The 16,117-nt window shown below is 34.1% G+C and overlaps 2 protein-coding genes across 3 annotated transcripts; both read left to right on the top strand.

The window, feature by feature from the left end:
- Nucleotides 1-223: 223 nt before the first annotated feature.
- On the top strand, nt 224-6,987 carry LOC105959440 (pyrophosphate--fructose 6-phosphate 1-phosphotransferase subunit alpha). Its single transcript, XM_012983543.2, has 19 exons — nt 224-1,172; nt 2,197-2,369; nt 2,530-2,642; nt 2,918-2,992; nt 3,073-3,186; nt 3,271-3,338; nt 3,606-3,689; nt 4,038-4,091; nt 4,304-4,384; nt 4,491-4,584; nt 4,663-4,736; nt 4,909-5,019; nt 5,110-5,154; nt 5,236-5,292; nt 5,437-5,541; nt 5,846-5,962; nt 6,094-6,197; nt 6,313-6,478; nt 6,596-6,987. The coding sequence occupies exons 1-19, from the start codon at nt 1,083-1,085 to the stop codon at nt 6,719-6,721; spliced, it is 1,851 nt and encodes a 616-aa protein (XP_012838997.2). The 5' UTR covers nt 224-1,082; the 3' UTR covers nt 6,722-6,987.
- Nucleotides 6,988-9,021: 2,034 nt separating this feature from the next.
- On the top strand, nt 9,022-15,664 carry LOC105959441 (ARID/BRIGHT DNA-binding domain-containing protein). 2 transcript variants are annotated; one of them, XM_088814487.1, is made up of 14 exons: nt 9,022-9,512; nt 9,907-10,892; nt 11,004-11,134; nt 11,215-11,254; nt 12,422-12,474; nt 12,787-12,832; nt 13,233-13,325; nt 13,862-13,984; nt 14,091-14,142; nt 14,258-14,330; nt 14,492-14,558; nt 14,649-14,699; nt 15,007-15,099; nt 15,202-15,664. In XM_088814487.1, exons 2-14 carry the CDS (start codon nt 9,915-9,917, stop codon nt 15,304-15,306), a joined length of 1,905 nt encoding a protein of 634 aa, XP_088670613.1. In that variant the 5' UTR covers nt 9,022-9,512; nt 9,907-9,914; the 3' UTR covers nt 15,307-15,664. The 2 variants fall into 2 exon arrangements, with proteins under 2 accessions (XP_088670613.1, XP_088670614.1); XM_088814488.1 differs by having other exon boundaries at nt 9,034-9,512; nt 9,911-10,892.
- Nucleotides 15,665-16,117: the final 453 nt, after the last annotated feature.

Below are 16,117 nucleotides of genomic sequence, written 5' to 3'. Positions count from 1 at the left end.
TTTTCTTTAATATTAATTAATTTATTATTTTTTTAAATTATCTTCTTCTATTTGTGGTTCGGCGGTCTAATTGGGCCGAGTTTGGGTCATAAATACTAAACCCTAATTTTTAAACTGAACCACCAAAAAATCCGATGCCACAGGATATTCTGTTTTTTTTGCCAGTGGATCCGCATATTCAATTTAGGCGATAATATTCGATCTTTTTTTCCAAAAAAAAAAAGGCAATTAACTTTTATCAAATTGCGAATATTTTCAGTAAGAAATGTTGCAGAAGAATAACCCCTGTCACCTTAAAATTGTGACTGTTTTCTTTCCTACCACCTTAACAAAACTTAAGACTGTGTTTGTAAAAATTGGACTTGAATCTTGAGCTTAGTTTTATAAGATATTCTTGTAAAATAAGTATGAAGGTTGCTAATGTCTATTGCAACTTCTTATTTATAAAAGTGTCACCCATTCATAAATCTAAAATTTGTTATAGTTTTGGAGAATTTGCTAGTGTCAATTGACTCAAGATCGAATGCTCTTGTCAATGATCGCTAGATTGAACTTGTCACACATAGTTAGCCTAGTGTGGTTTACGTCTCTCGTCGAGAATGTAGATTTACCCGATGCACTTATATCGTTGCAAAAGAACTCAATTCCATAAAATTCGTCTCTCCTCGAGAATGTAGATTTACCCGATGCACCTATATCGTTGCAAAAGAACTCAATTCCATAAAATTCAATTTTATAAACGCTCATTCGAGAATGTAGATTTACCCGGTACACCTATATCGTTGCAAAAGAACCCAATTGGATAAAATTTTGATTTTATAAACCCTCATTCGATTTATTATTATGATTTAATTAAAAATGTTGGTAGGAGGGCATTTTCGTCATTGATGGCGAGTACTCGGTAGTGATACTTTGGTAGTACCGCCCCTTCACCATGCTATATATTTCCAAGATTGTCGTAGGGAAAAAGAAATTAAGTAGTGAAAGAAAAAACTAAAAGGAAAAAAGCGGCGAAATAGTTGGTGAGTGTGTGTTTATTATCACAGAGGAGTACAGAGTTCAGAATCGCAGGGACTGAGCAGATGGATTCTGATTACGGTATTGCAAGAGAACTTTCTGATCTGCAAAAGCTTCGATCTCAGTACCAACCCGAACTCCCACCCTGCCTTCAGGTATCTATTCTTCTTCTTCTTTTTTTTTTTTTTGTTATTGTTAATAATTGACGTATTACGCATCGTGCTTTTTGTTTAATTTAGTTCCATTTTGTTGTTTATGTTAGTCTGTGTTTTTTGCTATTTTAGTGGTTGATTCTGGAAAATTCAATTTACAAATCGAGATTTAGGATATATATTTTGCGCGGCGTGAAAATATAGTGTCACTTCCACATGCTAACGTCCAGGAAAACAGATCTATGATGGTGGATCTGCAGAATTGTTCTATTTTGTTTCGCCCGTGCGTTTTTATTTATGCAATGTGTCTCATGGTTTTGATGCAGTATCATGTTCGGGAACATCAATTTAAAGACTATTAACTTTAGGAATTTTTTGATTTTTGGTATTTAATGTTTTGGATTTTGTTTCAGTCAAATTTGTTGTTCTGGAAGGTGAAACTTACTTATTTGTTTGTGTTCACATGGTCTCGTAGACTGTACTATTTGTTACATTTGTCCAGAGAATTTCAGATGACATAGGTTTAGAGTTTGCAGTTTTGTTGCGTTTTTACCTTTGACGATGTTCATGTAGAAGGCTATAGTATAGTACTTTTGCTGTTTCATGCATTCCATTACACAGAAGGGTGATCTGTATGACAGACAATCTTCCATGTGAATTAAATTGCTAACTGAATATGAATTTTTCTTCAGTCTAAAGGTCTTTGTTTTTTCATAAATAAACACTTCAAATTATTTTTACATACGCGGAGGTGAAAACATGAATTTGGATTAGCTTTGAAGTGTTTTTGCTTCTTAAAGCCATCCGAGCAATGTAATTGTTGGCTTAGTATGAGCCTACTATACTAATTTGCTTATGTTTCCGACTATAGTTTTAATTTATTATCCCTCGTGTTTACATAGTTCATAAATCTATGTAAAAGACAGAATACTGAATTTACCTTCTTCGTTGAGGTAGATCACTTCTACAGACAAAATCTAATTTCTTCAACCTATTTTTTCACAACCTCTGTCATTGAATTGGACAGGGAACCACAGTTCGTGTGCATTTTGGTGATGCTACTGCAGCTGCAGATCCCACAGGCGCCCACACCATAAGTAGATCTTTTCCTCTCACTTACGGCCAACCTTTAGCACACTTCCTGAGGTCAACCGCTAAGGTTCCTGATGCTCAAATAATTACCGAGCATGCTGCGGTTAGGTATACATTTGTGTGAAGTTAAATTTATTAATGTGTTTATTTGTTGATCGCATTTTTCTATCAAAATTTTGCATGAGAGAACTCTTGCAATTCAATAGGTTTTTGTCACTTCCTCTAAGTTAAAATTGTGCTGTGCTCCACTTTCTTTATTCTTTCCCAGGGTAGGAGTAGTTTTCTGTGGTAGACAATCTCCTGGAGGACATAATGTTATTTGGGGTCTTCATGAAGCTTTAAAAGTCCACAACCCCAAAAGTGTTTTGCTCGGATTTTTGGGTAAGGAGCCTGATCTCTTTGCTTAGTTTGATGATGCTTAATTGTTTTTTTTTTTTCCTTTATATCTATTAGGTTTTTGGAGTCTGCCATGTATGTGCTTTGCATGCGTATATGAAATTATTTTATCGAAATTTTCTTCTAGCAGTGGAAGATTTTTATACTTAGCATTTTTTTTCGCCAGTTATATATTTCTTCTTGTTTCTGTTAGTTTTTAAATGATTGAACTTTCTTTTCGTGACAACTAGTATATTAAAATTTCATGTGTGTGTCACCAGGTGGTTCTGATGGTTTATTTGCACAGAAAACTTTAGAGGTTACTGATGAAGTTCTTGCAACCTACAAAAATCAAGGTAAGTATGGTGGCATATAACCCGCCATAATTTTTTTTTGGAGCTAACTATGCTGATTGGGTTTTATTTTATGTTGAAAGGGGGTTATGATTTACTGGGACGGACAAAAGATCAAATTAGAACAATTGAGCAAGTAAATGCAGCACTTAATGCATGCACAGCCTTGAAGCTTGATGCACTCGTCATTATTGGAGGTATTTTTGTTGTCTTTATGGTCCATGACAAGCTAGGATGCACTTCATTTCAGTTTCCTGACATTCCCATGTTTTTTTATGAAGGTGTGACATCAAACACAGACGCTGCCCAACTTGCAGAAACATTTGCGGAAAGAAAATGCCCAACTAAGGTATATCACAGAACTTTCTATACAATGAGGCTATTGCTTGGTTCAGTGTTACCTTTTAGTTGATCACAAGTCAAAATTATCTTATGATCAAACATATTCTTGGGTTAGTTTTACCTTTTAGTTGGTCTGAGCCTCATTGTTCTAACTGATCTTACGTAGATATAGCCCTTTAAGTTTGACCCAATTTCAACAATGTTGTTGCTTTCATTTGACTTCTGTCATCGTTTTTAACCATTGGTGAGCTCATTGTTTGATAAACTTCTGCAGGTGGTTGGTATTCCCGTTACTTTAAATGGAGATCTAAGAAACCAATTTGTTGAGACAAATGTGGGTTTTGACACAATATGCAAGGTAATACACTTCTCTTCTCAATAGTTTGTATATATTCTTCAGTCCTTATACTATATTGGTTGGTTTGCCTTTTATTACTCTTCTCTCTATATACCTTTGGGGTTGAGACATGACTGTAATATGAGCTTCTCTTTTCTGCCCATCTTATTATTTTTACCACTATTTGTGTAAGCACGAGATCTGAACAAATTTATTATTTTTAACTTAGAGTGCGTGGAAAGTATTACTTTGTTTTTCCTTTAGCATGGCATGTCATTTATATGCATTTCCTCGTTGATATAGGTTATCATACACTAATAAATTGAAAGGTCTGAGAACCTAATAAAAGATCTCTTTTTCTTATTTCAGGTTAATTCCCAGTTGATTAGCAATGTCTGCACTGATGCACTATCAGCAGAGAAGGTAAGTGATTCATTTGGTTTACTTGTGTATCTTGCTGTTGGGAGTTCCCTTTAGGAGGAGTCATTCATGTTTTCATTTGCGTATAAATTAATTGATTGGACCTTCATTTAAAAATGGAAAATGAGATAGTGCATAGTTCATTTGCATGTTTCTTTTGATAGGTGGACTCTTTGTTCCTTTGTTATTAACCTGTACTCTTTTTCTATTTGCAGTATTATTATTTTATCCGACTCATGGGGAGGAAGGCATCTCATGTTGCATTGGAGTGCACTCTCCAGTCTCATCCCAATATGGTTTGTATTTCATTTTTCTCATCTTGATTGAAAAATTGTCGTATGTGGAGCTTCAAGATATTTTATTTTTCCCTTTGTATTTAAATAGCCTTGATCATTCCTGCAGGTCATTCTTGCCGAAGAGGTGGCTGCATCGAAACTTACAATTTTTGACATCACAAATCAAATATGTGATGCAGTTCAAGCTAGGGCTGAACAAGGTAGAAGCCGTCAAGAGCTCTTATCGATATTTAAGTGTATGTTTTTACCCATTCTCTACTAACATGTTTTTAATGCAGATAAATACCATGGGGTCATTCTTCTGCCAGAGGGACTCATAGAAAGTTTCCCTGAAGTTTTTGCTCTGTTGCAGGTAAACAAGCTTCTGTTTCTTCAACTAGTTTCTCTTCTAGATCCATCCCTGCCCCTCCCTTGAAATTAATATAGATAACCTAAAGAAAATGATGTTGAGATTTTAGGTCCAACAAAAAGAGATGCATATGTAAATGATTGTTCACCTATTCTGGAATTGTTGTGCCTCTCAGGAAATTCATGCTTTGCTCAGACAAGGTGTCTCTGCTGATAACATTTCTGCCCAACTGTCACCTTGGGCATCTGCATTGTTCGAGTTCCTGCCTCCATTTATAAGAAAACAGGTACAATTTATGGTTTTTTTTGTGTCAAATTCCACATATCATATAATTTGTTTCAGTTATTTTGCTCACCATTTTAATATTATGCCTCAGCTCCTTCTTCACCCAGAATCCGATGACTCTGCGCAGCTATCGCAGGTGCTTGAATTGAACATGCTTTCTTTTTATCTTTACAATGTGTGAAATAATTTTTGACTAATTTTTTTCTTAACTTGATAGATTGAAACAGAAAAGCTCTTAGCTCATCTTGTTGAAGCAGAAATGAACAAGCGAACGGTACTATCTCCATCTTGCTTGTGTTATTTGTAAAATATTAACTAATGCATTTTTCTTAAAGTCAATCAAACTTGATCATATTGTATGGTAAGAAAGTTTATAGTGTATTACCATTTCGCTGCATCTCATGCTGTCCTTGTGCAGAAAGAAGGAACCTACAAGGGAAAGAAATTCAATGCAATTTGCCATTTCTTCGGTTATCAAGCTCGGGGATCATTGCCATCAAAATTTGATTGTGACTATGCCTACGTAAGTTCTGATTTTCATTTAATTCTATCATTTTGTTTTTATTGGTATAACTAAAAAGCTAGCCCCTGTGAGTGGTGGAAATAATCGAGCCAACATCAGTAGGCCAGTGCTCTATGATTGCACCTTTGGCTGGTGTGGGGTGTGTGTGTGTGTGTGTGATAATTCCTTTTGGAGCTCTAATTCTGTTCTATTATACAGACTCGTGATCGAATTGTAGTAATATTTCTCGTTTGTTTTCTCTTGTGATGAAATTTGATTTTCTATGCCAAAAAGTCAAAGAACTAAAAGAAGTAATGATATGTAGGTGCTTGGTCATATTGGCTATCACATAATTGCTGCTGGTTTGAACGGTTATATGGCAACATTAACCAACTTGAAGAATCCTGTGAACAAGTGGCGATGTGCTGCTGCTCCTATAACAGTATGATTCCTTTCCCTCCCTACCACTAATACTCTTTGCAGCAACTCATCTACTTTTACCTGGTCCTTCAAACGTTTTAAGATCTAGTACGATAATTTTAGTTTTAAAATTTTTAATTTGCAAACCCTCAGGCTATGATGACTGTTAAACGCTATGGCCGTGGTCATGGAGCTTCAATCCTTGGAAAACCAGCTTTACATCCAGCAACTGTTGATCTGAAAGGCAAATCCTATGAGTACGTCTTTTTTCACTATCCGTTTTGCTTTGTCATGTCTAACTTAATTAAAGAAAAATAAAATAAAATTGGGGTTCATTATGGTTTTAAGTGGGTGTTGATATTGTTTTGGCAGGTTGTTAAGACAGAACTCAACCAAGTTTTTGATGGACGATGTATATAGAAACCCAGGACCACTTCAGTACGACGGTCCTGGTGCAGATGCCAAGGCAGTAACTCTCTGTGTCGAGGATCAGGATTATATGGGCCGCATCAAACTACTGCAGGAACACCTAGACAAGGTTCTGCTCTTTTCTTTCCCAACTCGTCCTTTTAATAAATCATGTTTTTATCTTTCTTTAATTCTTGTTTCGTTTGCGGCATTAATTAATTAATTTTTTTTTTTTTTTTTTTTGCAGGTGCGTTCGATAGTGAAACCAGGGTGTTCACAAGATGTTCTGAAAGCCGCATTGTCCGCCATGGCTTCCGTGACCGAGATTCTGTCTGTTATGTCTGCAGCTTCTGGTGGGAGTACTCCCTTCTAGAACGCACTTCTTTGCTTATTTATATTTTTCTGATGCAGTTAAAACTAACTTCTCTAAAGTTTGTGTGAGGGTTCAGAAATGGTGACAGACCCAGTTTTGGTTTCTTCATGATTTGCACTTCTGTTAAATTTATTATATTTATTATTTAATGTTTTAACATGAGAATAATGTTTGGTTGGAATTGGAATTGGAATTGGAATCCAGCACTTTGTTAGGTACATTTTTTTGGTCACCATCCGGCTTAAATAAAGACATATTTCAATAAATTCCCTCCAGCATCTTTCATTAACTGTGTGTGTGTGTGTGTGTGTGTGTGAGTGTGTGTGTGTGAGTGTGTGTGTGTGTGAGAGAGAGAGAGAGACCCTATCAGTAAAGATAATTTGTAATACGGTAAAGCTGAGCGGCCAGATTCTGGCCGGCCAGAATGGTCAATTTTGTAAATATATAAAAGTTTATGATGTCTAATTACTAATATCCCCTTCAACTATAATACTAATTAATTACTAGGATTCACAGTTTCAAAGTATTCAATCAGATTATAATTTCCAATGATCAATAACGTCAATTCAATTCTTCCATCCATTTATTTTGTCTTCTGATTGCGAGTCTAAAAATTGAAAAAAAAATGGAGGCTTCTACTTCTTTTTTTAAGTGTGTTTTTTGGTGGATTTTGTTGGAATAAAGACACAAAATTGGTGGAAAAAATCATCATAATAAAGTTTCACTAATAATAATAATTATTATTATAATAATAATAATAATAATAATAATAATAATAATAATAATAATAATTATTATTATTATTATTATTATTATTATTATTATTATTATTATTATTATTATTATTATTATTATTATTATTATTATTATTATTATTATTATTATTATTATTATTATTATTATTATTATTATTATTATTATTATTATTATTATTATTATTATTACTACTACTACTACTACTACTACTACTACTACTACTACTACTACTATTATTATTATTATTATTATTATTATTATTATTATTAGTATTATTATTATTATTATTATTATTATTATTATTATTATTATGCCAATGAGTGCACTTGATTATTTTTCTAATATTCATCTTTTTCGAATAAAAAATTATTTTCTTAAATTGATATATGTACTACTATATATTGATGAACCAATTTGTTGTGCGTTGCATTTCGTTTGCTGCTTCAGAAAAAAAAATACACAATATTATATATTACCAATCTTTTAAATATTATTAATGATGTTATTGAGTTTCATCTTGTATGGTATTTTTTTCGAATGGACTTATTGTTTTGGGAATCGACTTCTTTCATATGATTTTTTTTAGCAATTGACTAATAATATTTTAAAGCATAAGTTAAGATAAAGATAATAATAATAATAATAATAATAATAATAATAATAATAATAATAATAATAATAATAATAATAATAATAATAATAATAATAATAATAATAATAATAATAATAATAATAATAATAATAATAATATTATTATTAACAATAATAATATTATTATTATTAATAATAATAATATTATTGTTATTATTATTAAAATTAATCGGACAAATATGAATATGTAATGAATGGGTTTTATTGTTTATTGTGAGAATGTGAAAGGTTATAAGGGAGTATACCGTTTGTTTATTTTTTAGGCTCAAACTAACTTCCGTCTGACAAATTAGGAAGGAAATTAGTGAGATAAATTAATGGAGCCAAAATCATTATTAAGGGCATAAATGGTATAAAATGTAAATAAATAAAGGAATAAGTAAATACATTAAATTCTGGCTGGCCAGATTCTGGCCATTTAGCAAGGTCCTTTGTAATATTTAAAAGACATAAATTATTATTCAAACAAATAAAAAGTAACTATTTCCAATTACTTGACCAATCTCAAGTAACTATTTCTCATATGACCTACCCAATATTTTTTTTAAGATCAACGCTACAGATTGCAATTTACCTAATGTGATATAATTTTTCATGGAAATAAAAAGTAATTACTTGCAATTAATTGGCCATTCACAATTTGAAGATTTTGAGAACATAAAAATTTGATGGAATAATATTATATCAGTTAGTACGATTTGTATTCAATTCGGTTAAATCTCGTTCGAACTTCGACTCAGTTTAGTAGTCAAACCAAAATTTCATAACCACACTTAAAAATTCGATTAAAATCTAAAAAAAAGTCACGTATTTGATTCATTTACAACCCTATTCGTAAAATCGCAAATGATTTTTAAATAGTAATAAATGCAATATATTTTCACCATCCACTTGTTTTAACTTCCAAAATCTTGAAGATTAGAATTGCAATTAAAATTTATTGATTTTTCTCAACCTCTAGGCAATCTGCAACTAATTTTAAAAGGGTAAAATAGACATAACAGCAGCCGGTCCATATCCAGGCGGTGTTACATCGGCGAGCCAAATCCGTTCTTTTGAACTACGAAACCGCAGAGCCAAATCCTCTCTCTCTCTCTTCTCTCCGGCGTTCTCCAGAGCGAATTCTTTCTCTCTCTACGTCGCCGATTGCGTTCGTGGTTTTTTTACCAGTAATACACCGTACTTTCTACCATCACCGTGTAAATAAGCAATTTATTTTGGCTCCTATTTTGATCCTACCGTATTTTGCACTCGAATTGCACACACTCGCACATTGTCTTCTCATTTTACTACTGAAAGGAACAAGCCGAAGCCTAGATTTGATTGCACTCCGTTTGGGCATATTCAAGCTCCGGTCGCCGCAGCCGCCGCGTGTTTATTTCAGGTAAGTATTTGGTTGTTGTTTCCGCTGGTTTCGTTTGTGTTTTATTATTTGTATTTGGATTTTTCTTCTACGTGAATCTGGAAATTAACTTTAAACAGATTCAGGATTTTTTTAGCCCGGTATATGCAATGTTGTTTTAGTGAAATGGTTGTGGGATTTTCTTCATACACGGGTAAATTGAGTTGCCGTTTTTCTTCATTCGGAATTAGGGTTTAAAATGGTAGTGACTGGTCTCGGAGGACAAGATCCGATAGAAATTAGTTTCTATTTTGCTGTGTAGTTTTTTTATTTTGCAATTTTTGCATGACGGATTCAATTTTTCTATTTCCTTTTTCATGTTGGTGAAACTATCCTTATGAAAATGTTTTGATGGACGCAATATATCTTTGCATAGATAGCAAAATGAGCAAAAGTGATGTAGAGATGGAGGATGCCGAAAAGCTCCCAAATGATTCAGGAAATAATGTTGAAGAGGGCAAATCGGTTGATGCTAGTGTTGAAACGGAAGGAGAAAAAATTCCATGTCCAGCTGCTGTCTCTGAGGATGTAAATGGATGTGAGAATGGGGGAGCAGATAAATGCAGAGAAGAAGATATTGACGAGACTAATGTCTTGGCTGAGTTGAAAGATCAAGCTAACTCTAACAGTGAGGCCTATGAGCCAACAGAGGGACCAGTCAGTGAAAAAATCAATTCAGGAAGTGACAATGAAGAACTAATATCCACCGAAACTGGGGCTGAAGAGCAAACTGTTTCTAGAAGTGCAGTGGAGAAACAAACTGATGTAAAAAATGAAGTGTTTGAACAGAATGTTACTAATGGTCAGCTTAAAGAAGAGAAGACCACTGAGAATGGCCTGGACGGTGGAGATGAGGTGAAAAATGTGGAGGAAAAACCCAATGAAGATGCTGCAGAGGAAAGTCCCAAAGATATTATCATGGAGGGTACAGATTATGTTGAACATGTTGCAGGAGGGGAAAAGACAATGGAAAAAGCTGATGCTGGGAATAATTTTACAGGAGATGTGCAGCTTCCAACTGACTTATCTGCCATTGAAGCTCCTCAAATACAGAATGCTGAGCAAGATGAGGTTCAGCAGGGTAAGGATGAAGATATGGTAGCTGCAGCTGACTTGGACAAAAATAAAATATCTACAGATGATATACAAGAACATGGTGCGGAAATAGTTCTTGCTAGCCGTGGAACTGTTGAGAACGATAATAGTGTTGAGACTGCTGCCAAACATGATGGTCAAGATTCATCGCCTGCGAACCAGCATGAAGCTGCTACTCCCAGTTCTCTTGTCAGATATTCTCATGCAAGTGGTGGAGATCATAGTGGAGAAACAAAGAATGCTTTTACTCCAGTAACGCTACCTCTGGTAATAAATACGAGGAAAGATAAAACAAGCAAAATAATATAATTATATGTAGTTATTAGTCATCGACTATTGCAATTTTCCAGTGTATATAATGCTTGTTTTGATGTTTAGATGGGAGAGAGTGATGATGGAACACCAGATGAACAAGCAGCATTTATGAAGGAACTTGAAAGCTTTTGTAGGGAGAGAGCAGTGGACTTCAAACCACCCAAATTTTATGGGCAGCCACTAAATTGCCTGAAGTAAGTATGCCGTGTAGTTCGATTTGTTATTATTATGTTCTTTGGTAAAGAATAATTTCCTTACTTTGTTGGGCTGCTAGGTTATGGAGAGCTACAATTAGGTTGGGAGGCTATGACAGGGTATGCATATCCTAATTTTCCTAATAGTCGTAATTTTGTTTACTTTATGCTCCATATTACCATTTCTTGCCATTCAGTATCTAATGTTTTGTAGTTTTATAGTGTCAGATTGCTGTTCTGCCTTGTGTATCGATATCAAATTCCAGATCTGTATGAGAATTAATGCTTGCGGAAGTCTCTATATTGCTTTATGCTCTATGTTTTCCCCTATCAAATATTTAGCGTGGGGTAACACATATTAGTTAACTATAATTCTGTTATGTAATGTGTCTAACATTTATGCGTAATAACTCTTACGTTCAATTACCATTATTGACATGATTCAGAGCATGAAACCTTATTGCTATGTCGATTATGCAGAAAATCTATGCACATACTTCCCATAGCATGCTGCAATTTTCAATTAATTTTTAGATTTTCTTTTGCGTACTAAATACGTAATTTTGTGTGACAGCAAAGATTTGTTTTGTTTTTTATTCACATTTAACATGAGCTTTCACTCAGCTCATTGTTCGCCACTGGACCTCTGAGAATGGATATCCTTATTGCACTTGTTACTAGACAAAAAAATACTTCACCCTTCTAAGCACCAATGGTTCTGGGTGTTAGTATCTCAAGTTAGGGGACATTGCAACACTCACAAACATTTCCTAGGAAACGCAAAATGAAAACAGTCACTGAAATTGTCTCGAAATTGCATTGAGATAGAAATGTTTCCTTGTTCAACTATTAACTATTATTATTATTTTTTGTTGCATGCATATTACTCATGTTTGCTGTTTAATGCTCTATTAAATTTTTGGTTGGCACCTATGACTTGGCGAGGCATTAAATACTTCTTGTTTGACGAAATATGGCTAAAGAAAAAGAATCTGGTAGAAATTTGCTATTCTATTCACACCCACAAAAATTTGAGGTAGAATTTTGTTACTGTACGTCTGCGGAAGCTGTTGTAAGTAGATGCTGTGTAGTACTAGTTTCCTTCTAACTAATGCAAAATCTGGTATAAATAATATTTATAACTGATTTTGTCAACGCATTACCATGTCATCTAATGCTCTTTTCCGAGGTACAAAGTTGGACTTCTTTAATGCGTTTAGGTCTAGTTAAATGCATCAGCTGTTGGATGTCTTCTCAGTGTTTATGAATTTGTATATCTTTGAATAGGTAACTGGATCCAAGTTGTGGAGGCAGGTGGGAGAGTCGTTCCATCCACCAAAGTAAGGCTTTCTGTGGAATTATTTTGCCATTCTTATTTTTTGCTGGTCATCAAATGATTGTGATAGTTTCCTGTTGGATTATTGTTTGTCAAATGAGCATATAAATAATTTGTTGATGAAATTAAAAAATCTGTATTTAAAACTTTAGATGTGCTTTTACATGGTTTCTGTGAGAAAAAAAATATTATTTTTGAGTATTTCCATTATAATTATAATCTTCTGTTGGCACTTACTCAGCCTTCCCGACAAAATTTTTGAAATGAAACAGGCTTTAAAAGTTAATTAAGTGATGCGTCTCTTTTGTTGTTTCAGGACTTGTACAACAGTTTCTTGGACATTCCGCATTTTCTACGAGAAGGTGAGTATTTTGCTTTGACTTTTATCGCTGTAATAGCCATTTAGTTCTTATCTGTCTGACTCAGTTAGATAGATCCTCCTGCTAGAATTTGGAACTCTTTTGGGTTCAGTCGAATCATTGAAATGAACATGAAGCATATAGTTTTGTGTTGTTAAAATTCTCCTTTCCACGCACTCAAGATGAGTGATTGGATGCAAAAGAGTGAATGACTTTAACAAAAGATCTTCTGTACCCTTCTCAATGATGAAAGAGTTGAAACTAGAAAAGTACCTGCATTCTCATATGTATTGCTCTTTTGAGCGTGTTTTTCTCTTCTATGTAATTCTGTTTCTGTTATATCAATCAGAATTAGGTGCTACATTTAAGTCAAAAACCTAATTTTTCCTTCTATATGGATTAGTCTCTTCTGGAATATGAAAGACATAAGACACAAAGTGGCGAGCTTCAACTGCCGGTAGCAGCACTTACTGACGCTTCTCCTGTTGACGCTGATGTGAGTTCGCATTTAATATTTCTTATTGCATGCTTCTTTCTAGGTTGTTTTATAAATGGAACAATTTCCTTCGTTCTGCAAAGTTGATCTAATGTTATTAGGTGTATATATTGGGGTCATCTATTGCAAAATCCCTATATGTTTTGGATATGTTATGTTTGAGGATAATGGAAGTGTAAAGATTGAATCATGAACATGTTCATTTTTAAACTTTAATCTTGCTTAATATGCAAAGAATCCCACGCTGCAATGTTGCTGCTCCACAGCTGAGAAAATTGGTACATGTTTCTTGCATCTGAGATATTAAGTGCTTAAGTGTTGATTGATGCCTTCTCGTTAGTGCCAGTAATTTCTTTGCATGCTAATAGAGGATGTTTAGTATAAGAGATGGCTCAAATACGAGGAAAGAGGATTATGGAGCAATTTAACTATAGGAAGAAATGGTCTCCCTCTCTCTCTAATGTATATGCAGATAGCAAGTATTTTGGCACAAAAGTTGGTTTACAACATAAATTGATTATTTAAATATCACACAGGGAAATGGTCATCAAATATTAGGATCAGGAAGAGGTAAAAGAGATGCTGCTGGTCGTGCTGTGCAAGGTTGGCATGTCCAAACCCTTTTTCCAAACGGTGATGCTGGCGAGCCAATTATAAAGGTCTGTTTGAGAATCAACATTTTTATAAATCATCTTTCAGGTCTACTTTTCTTGACATTATGCAGCATAGTTTTTTATGCCATTTTCTTGAATTCCATTTTGATAGGACAAGAATCTTAACACAATGGCGAAGCGTGAGAAAACCCTCAAAAGCATTGGTAAGCTAACTTTCGTTAAAATGCAGATGTGGACGAGTTATGTTCCATTTTTAGCCTTTAGTATATGAATTGACTTAATTTTGTTGGCTTATTCTGTATCTGACATGTTGATCAGGCTCCCTCAAACAGAAGAGACCAAACGACGTGGAGCATTCAAATAAAGCCGCTCGAACTGAAACATCTAAGCAGTTAAGTCTGGCTATAATACGGTTAAAACTTTGTACATAGAACATATGCTATATGTTTGCTTTGTCTCTTCCTTTTTAGTACTATCTGGAGCAATGTTTTCCCTTTATATTTCAATTTTTTATTAGAAATTGAAATTTTGTGAATTGATATATTTTTGTAGGCTGGTTACATCAGTTGTTGATGTTGGACCCCCGGCTGATTGGGTGAAGATTAACGTACGCCAGACTGTATGTTTGCATCAAACTATTCAATTCTGTCTCTTTACAAAAACTTGCATGCACTAAGAGAATTAACGGTGTCTAATTTTCCATTTGCAGAAAGACTGTTTCGAGGTTTATGCCTTAGTTCCAGGCCTGTTACGCGAAGAGGTATGTACTCCCTGGCTGTGAACTGTAGCTGTGATGTTCTATTTTCTGTTAACTGAAGCTTCGTTCAGATGATTTGCTCTCTTCTATGCACTTAAATTCGTGTGTGTATTCCCTGGTCTTTCTGATTGGTGGGAATTTTGAAGCCTGAGCACCAACAAACTATAAAATCGTGATAGATTTTTTTAGTTTATATTTGATAAGGGATATGACAGACATATCTTGCACATGATGTACTCACAATTGCTTAACGCAAGATTGCAAAGTAAGTGAACATATAATAATATTCATGATCTTACTGGTGGCCCAGGTACGAGTTCAATCGGATCCAGCTGGACGTGTAGTCATAACAGGTCAGCCTGAGCAAGTTGATAACCCTTGGGGGATTACACCATTCAAAAAGGTACATTCACCCTTTCTGCCTATAACAGCCGTTTTATTAACTATTTATTTTCGTAACAAAACGTTTCACTCTGTTGATACTACTACGGTTTGCACTTATCAGGTGGTGAGCTTACCTGCCAGAATTGATCCAATTCAGACATCTGCTGTGGTTAGCCTTCATGGGCGTCTCCTTGTCCGAGTTCCTTTTGAACAGCCAAATATATAAGGAACTATATTTGCCATCTCACTAATTTGCAACGAATTTCATCATCCTTTTGAATGGATCACCGGTAAAAAAAAAAGTCAGTTAACTCAGAAGTTTCTTTTAACTTTATGAATGTGATTTATATTATTACTCCTTACCTTTGTATTGTTTGCATTAGTGATTAGGGATTAGTGGCTTAATCTTATTACCCATAAAATTATGGAGGCTTTTCGGCTTTGGCCGCCCCATTAGCTTTTGTATTTGTCTGTAAGTTGTAACTGGTAATTGCGTATACTTTACGTGTTTTCTCGTTCTACCAACTTTTTTTTTGTCGAAATTGATGGATTTAATTTTTCTTTAATATAATATCCTTTAAAAATGTGATGTAATCGCCTCAAAATTTCAAAATCTTTTTTTGTATAGAATTCCTTAGTAAGTGTTGAACATATGTAGTTGGGGTAAGGAAATGCTGGTTTGATTGATAAAGTGCAAACATACTATTTATATTCTAGTTTTAGATTACATTTACAATATTAATCTTATCAAGTATTTTATATTATAGGTGATTAAAATTTTAAAATCCCGATTTTCAATTAGTTTGGTGCATGTAAACAACAATGCAAAAGAGAGAAATTGAGAATAAAATCATATTTAAAGCATTTACAACAATTTTAAATATTTTCTGAAAATTTCAGAATGGAATTGGATTTCACTTCCAAAAAGGAGTTGAGAGAGAAGGCATTTAAGTACATTAAACCAGAGGAAAAGACAAAAAGAAAAATAAAATAAAAAAATCTTGTGAATTGCAGATTGCAGAGAGGACCACCATTAT

The sequence above is a fragment of the Erythranthe guttata genome, chromosome 14, assembly GCF_056151865.1.
Source record: "Erythranthe guttata isolate IM_541 chromosome 14, IM_541, whole genome shotgun sequence".
NCBI lineage: Eukaryota > Viridiplantae > Streptophyta > Magnoliopsida > Lamiales > Phrymaceae > Erythranthe > Erythranthe guttata.
This window is presented reverse-complemented; position numbering and strand designations above follow the sequence as displayed.

Excerpts from the sequence above, each read along its gene's own strand:
- LOC105959440 (XM_012983543.2), top strand. The coding sequence starts at position 1,083 with ATGGATTCTGATTACGGTATTGCAAGAGAACTTTCTGATCTGCAAAAG. Across the intron at positions 3,339-3,605 it reads AAAGAAAATGCCCAACTAAG|GTGGTTGGTATTCCCGTTAC; the intron begins GTATATCACAGA and ends AAACTTCTGCAG. Across the intron at positions 5,963-6,093 it reads GTGCTGCTGCTCCTATAACA|GCTATGATGACTGTTAAACG; the intron begins GTATGATTCCTT and ends GCAAACCCTCAG.
- LOC105959441 (XM_088814487.1), top strand. The coding sequence starts at position 9,915 with ATGAGCAAAAGTGATGTAGAGATGGAGGATGCCGAAAAGCTCCCAAAT. Across the intron at positions 11,255-12,421 it reads GGTTGGGAGGCTATGACAGG|GTAACTGGATCCAAGTTGTG; the intron begins GTATGCATATCC and ends ATCTTTGAATAG. Across the intron at positions 14,700-15,006 it reads CAGGCCTGTTACGCGAAGAG|GTACGAGTTCAATCGGATCC; the intron begins GTATGTACTCCC and ends CTGGTGGCCCAG.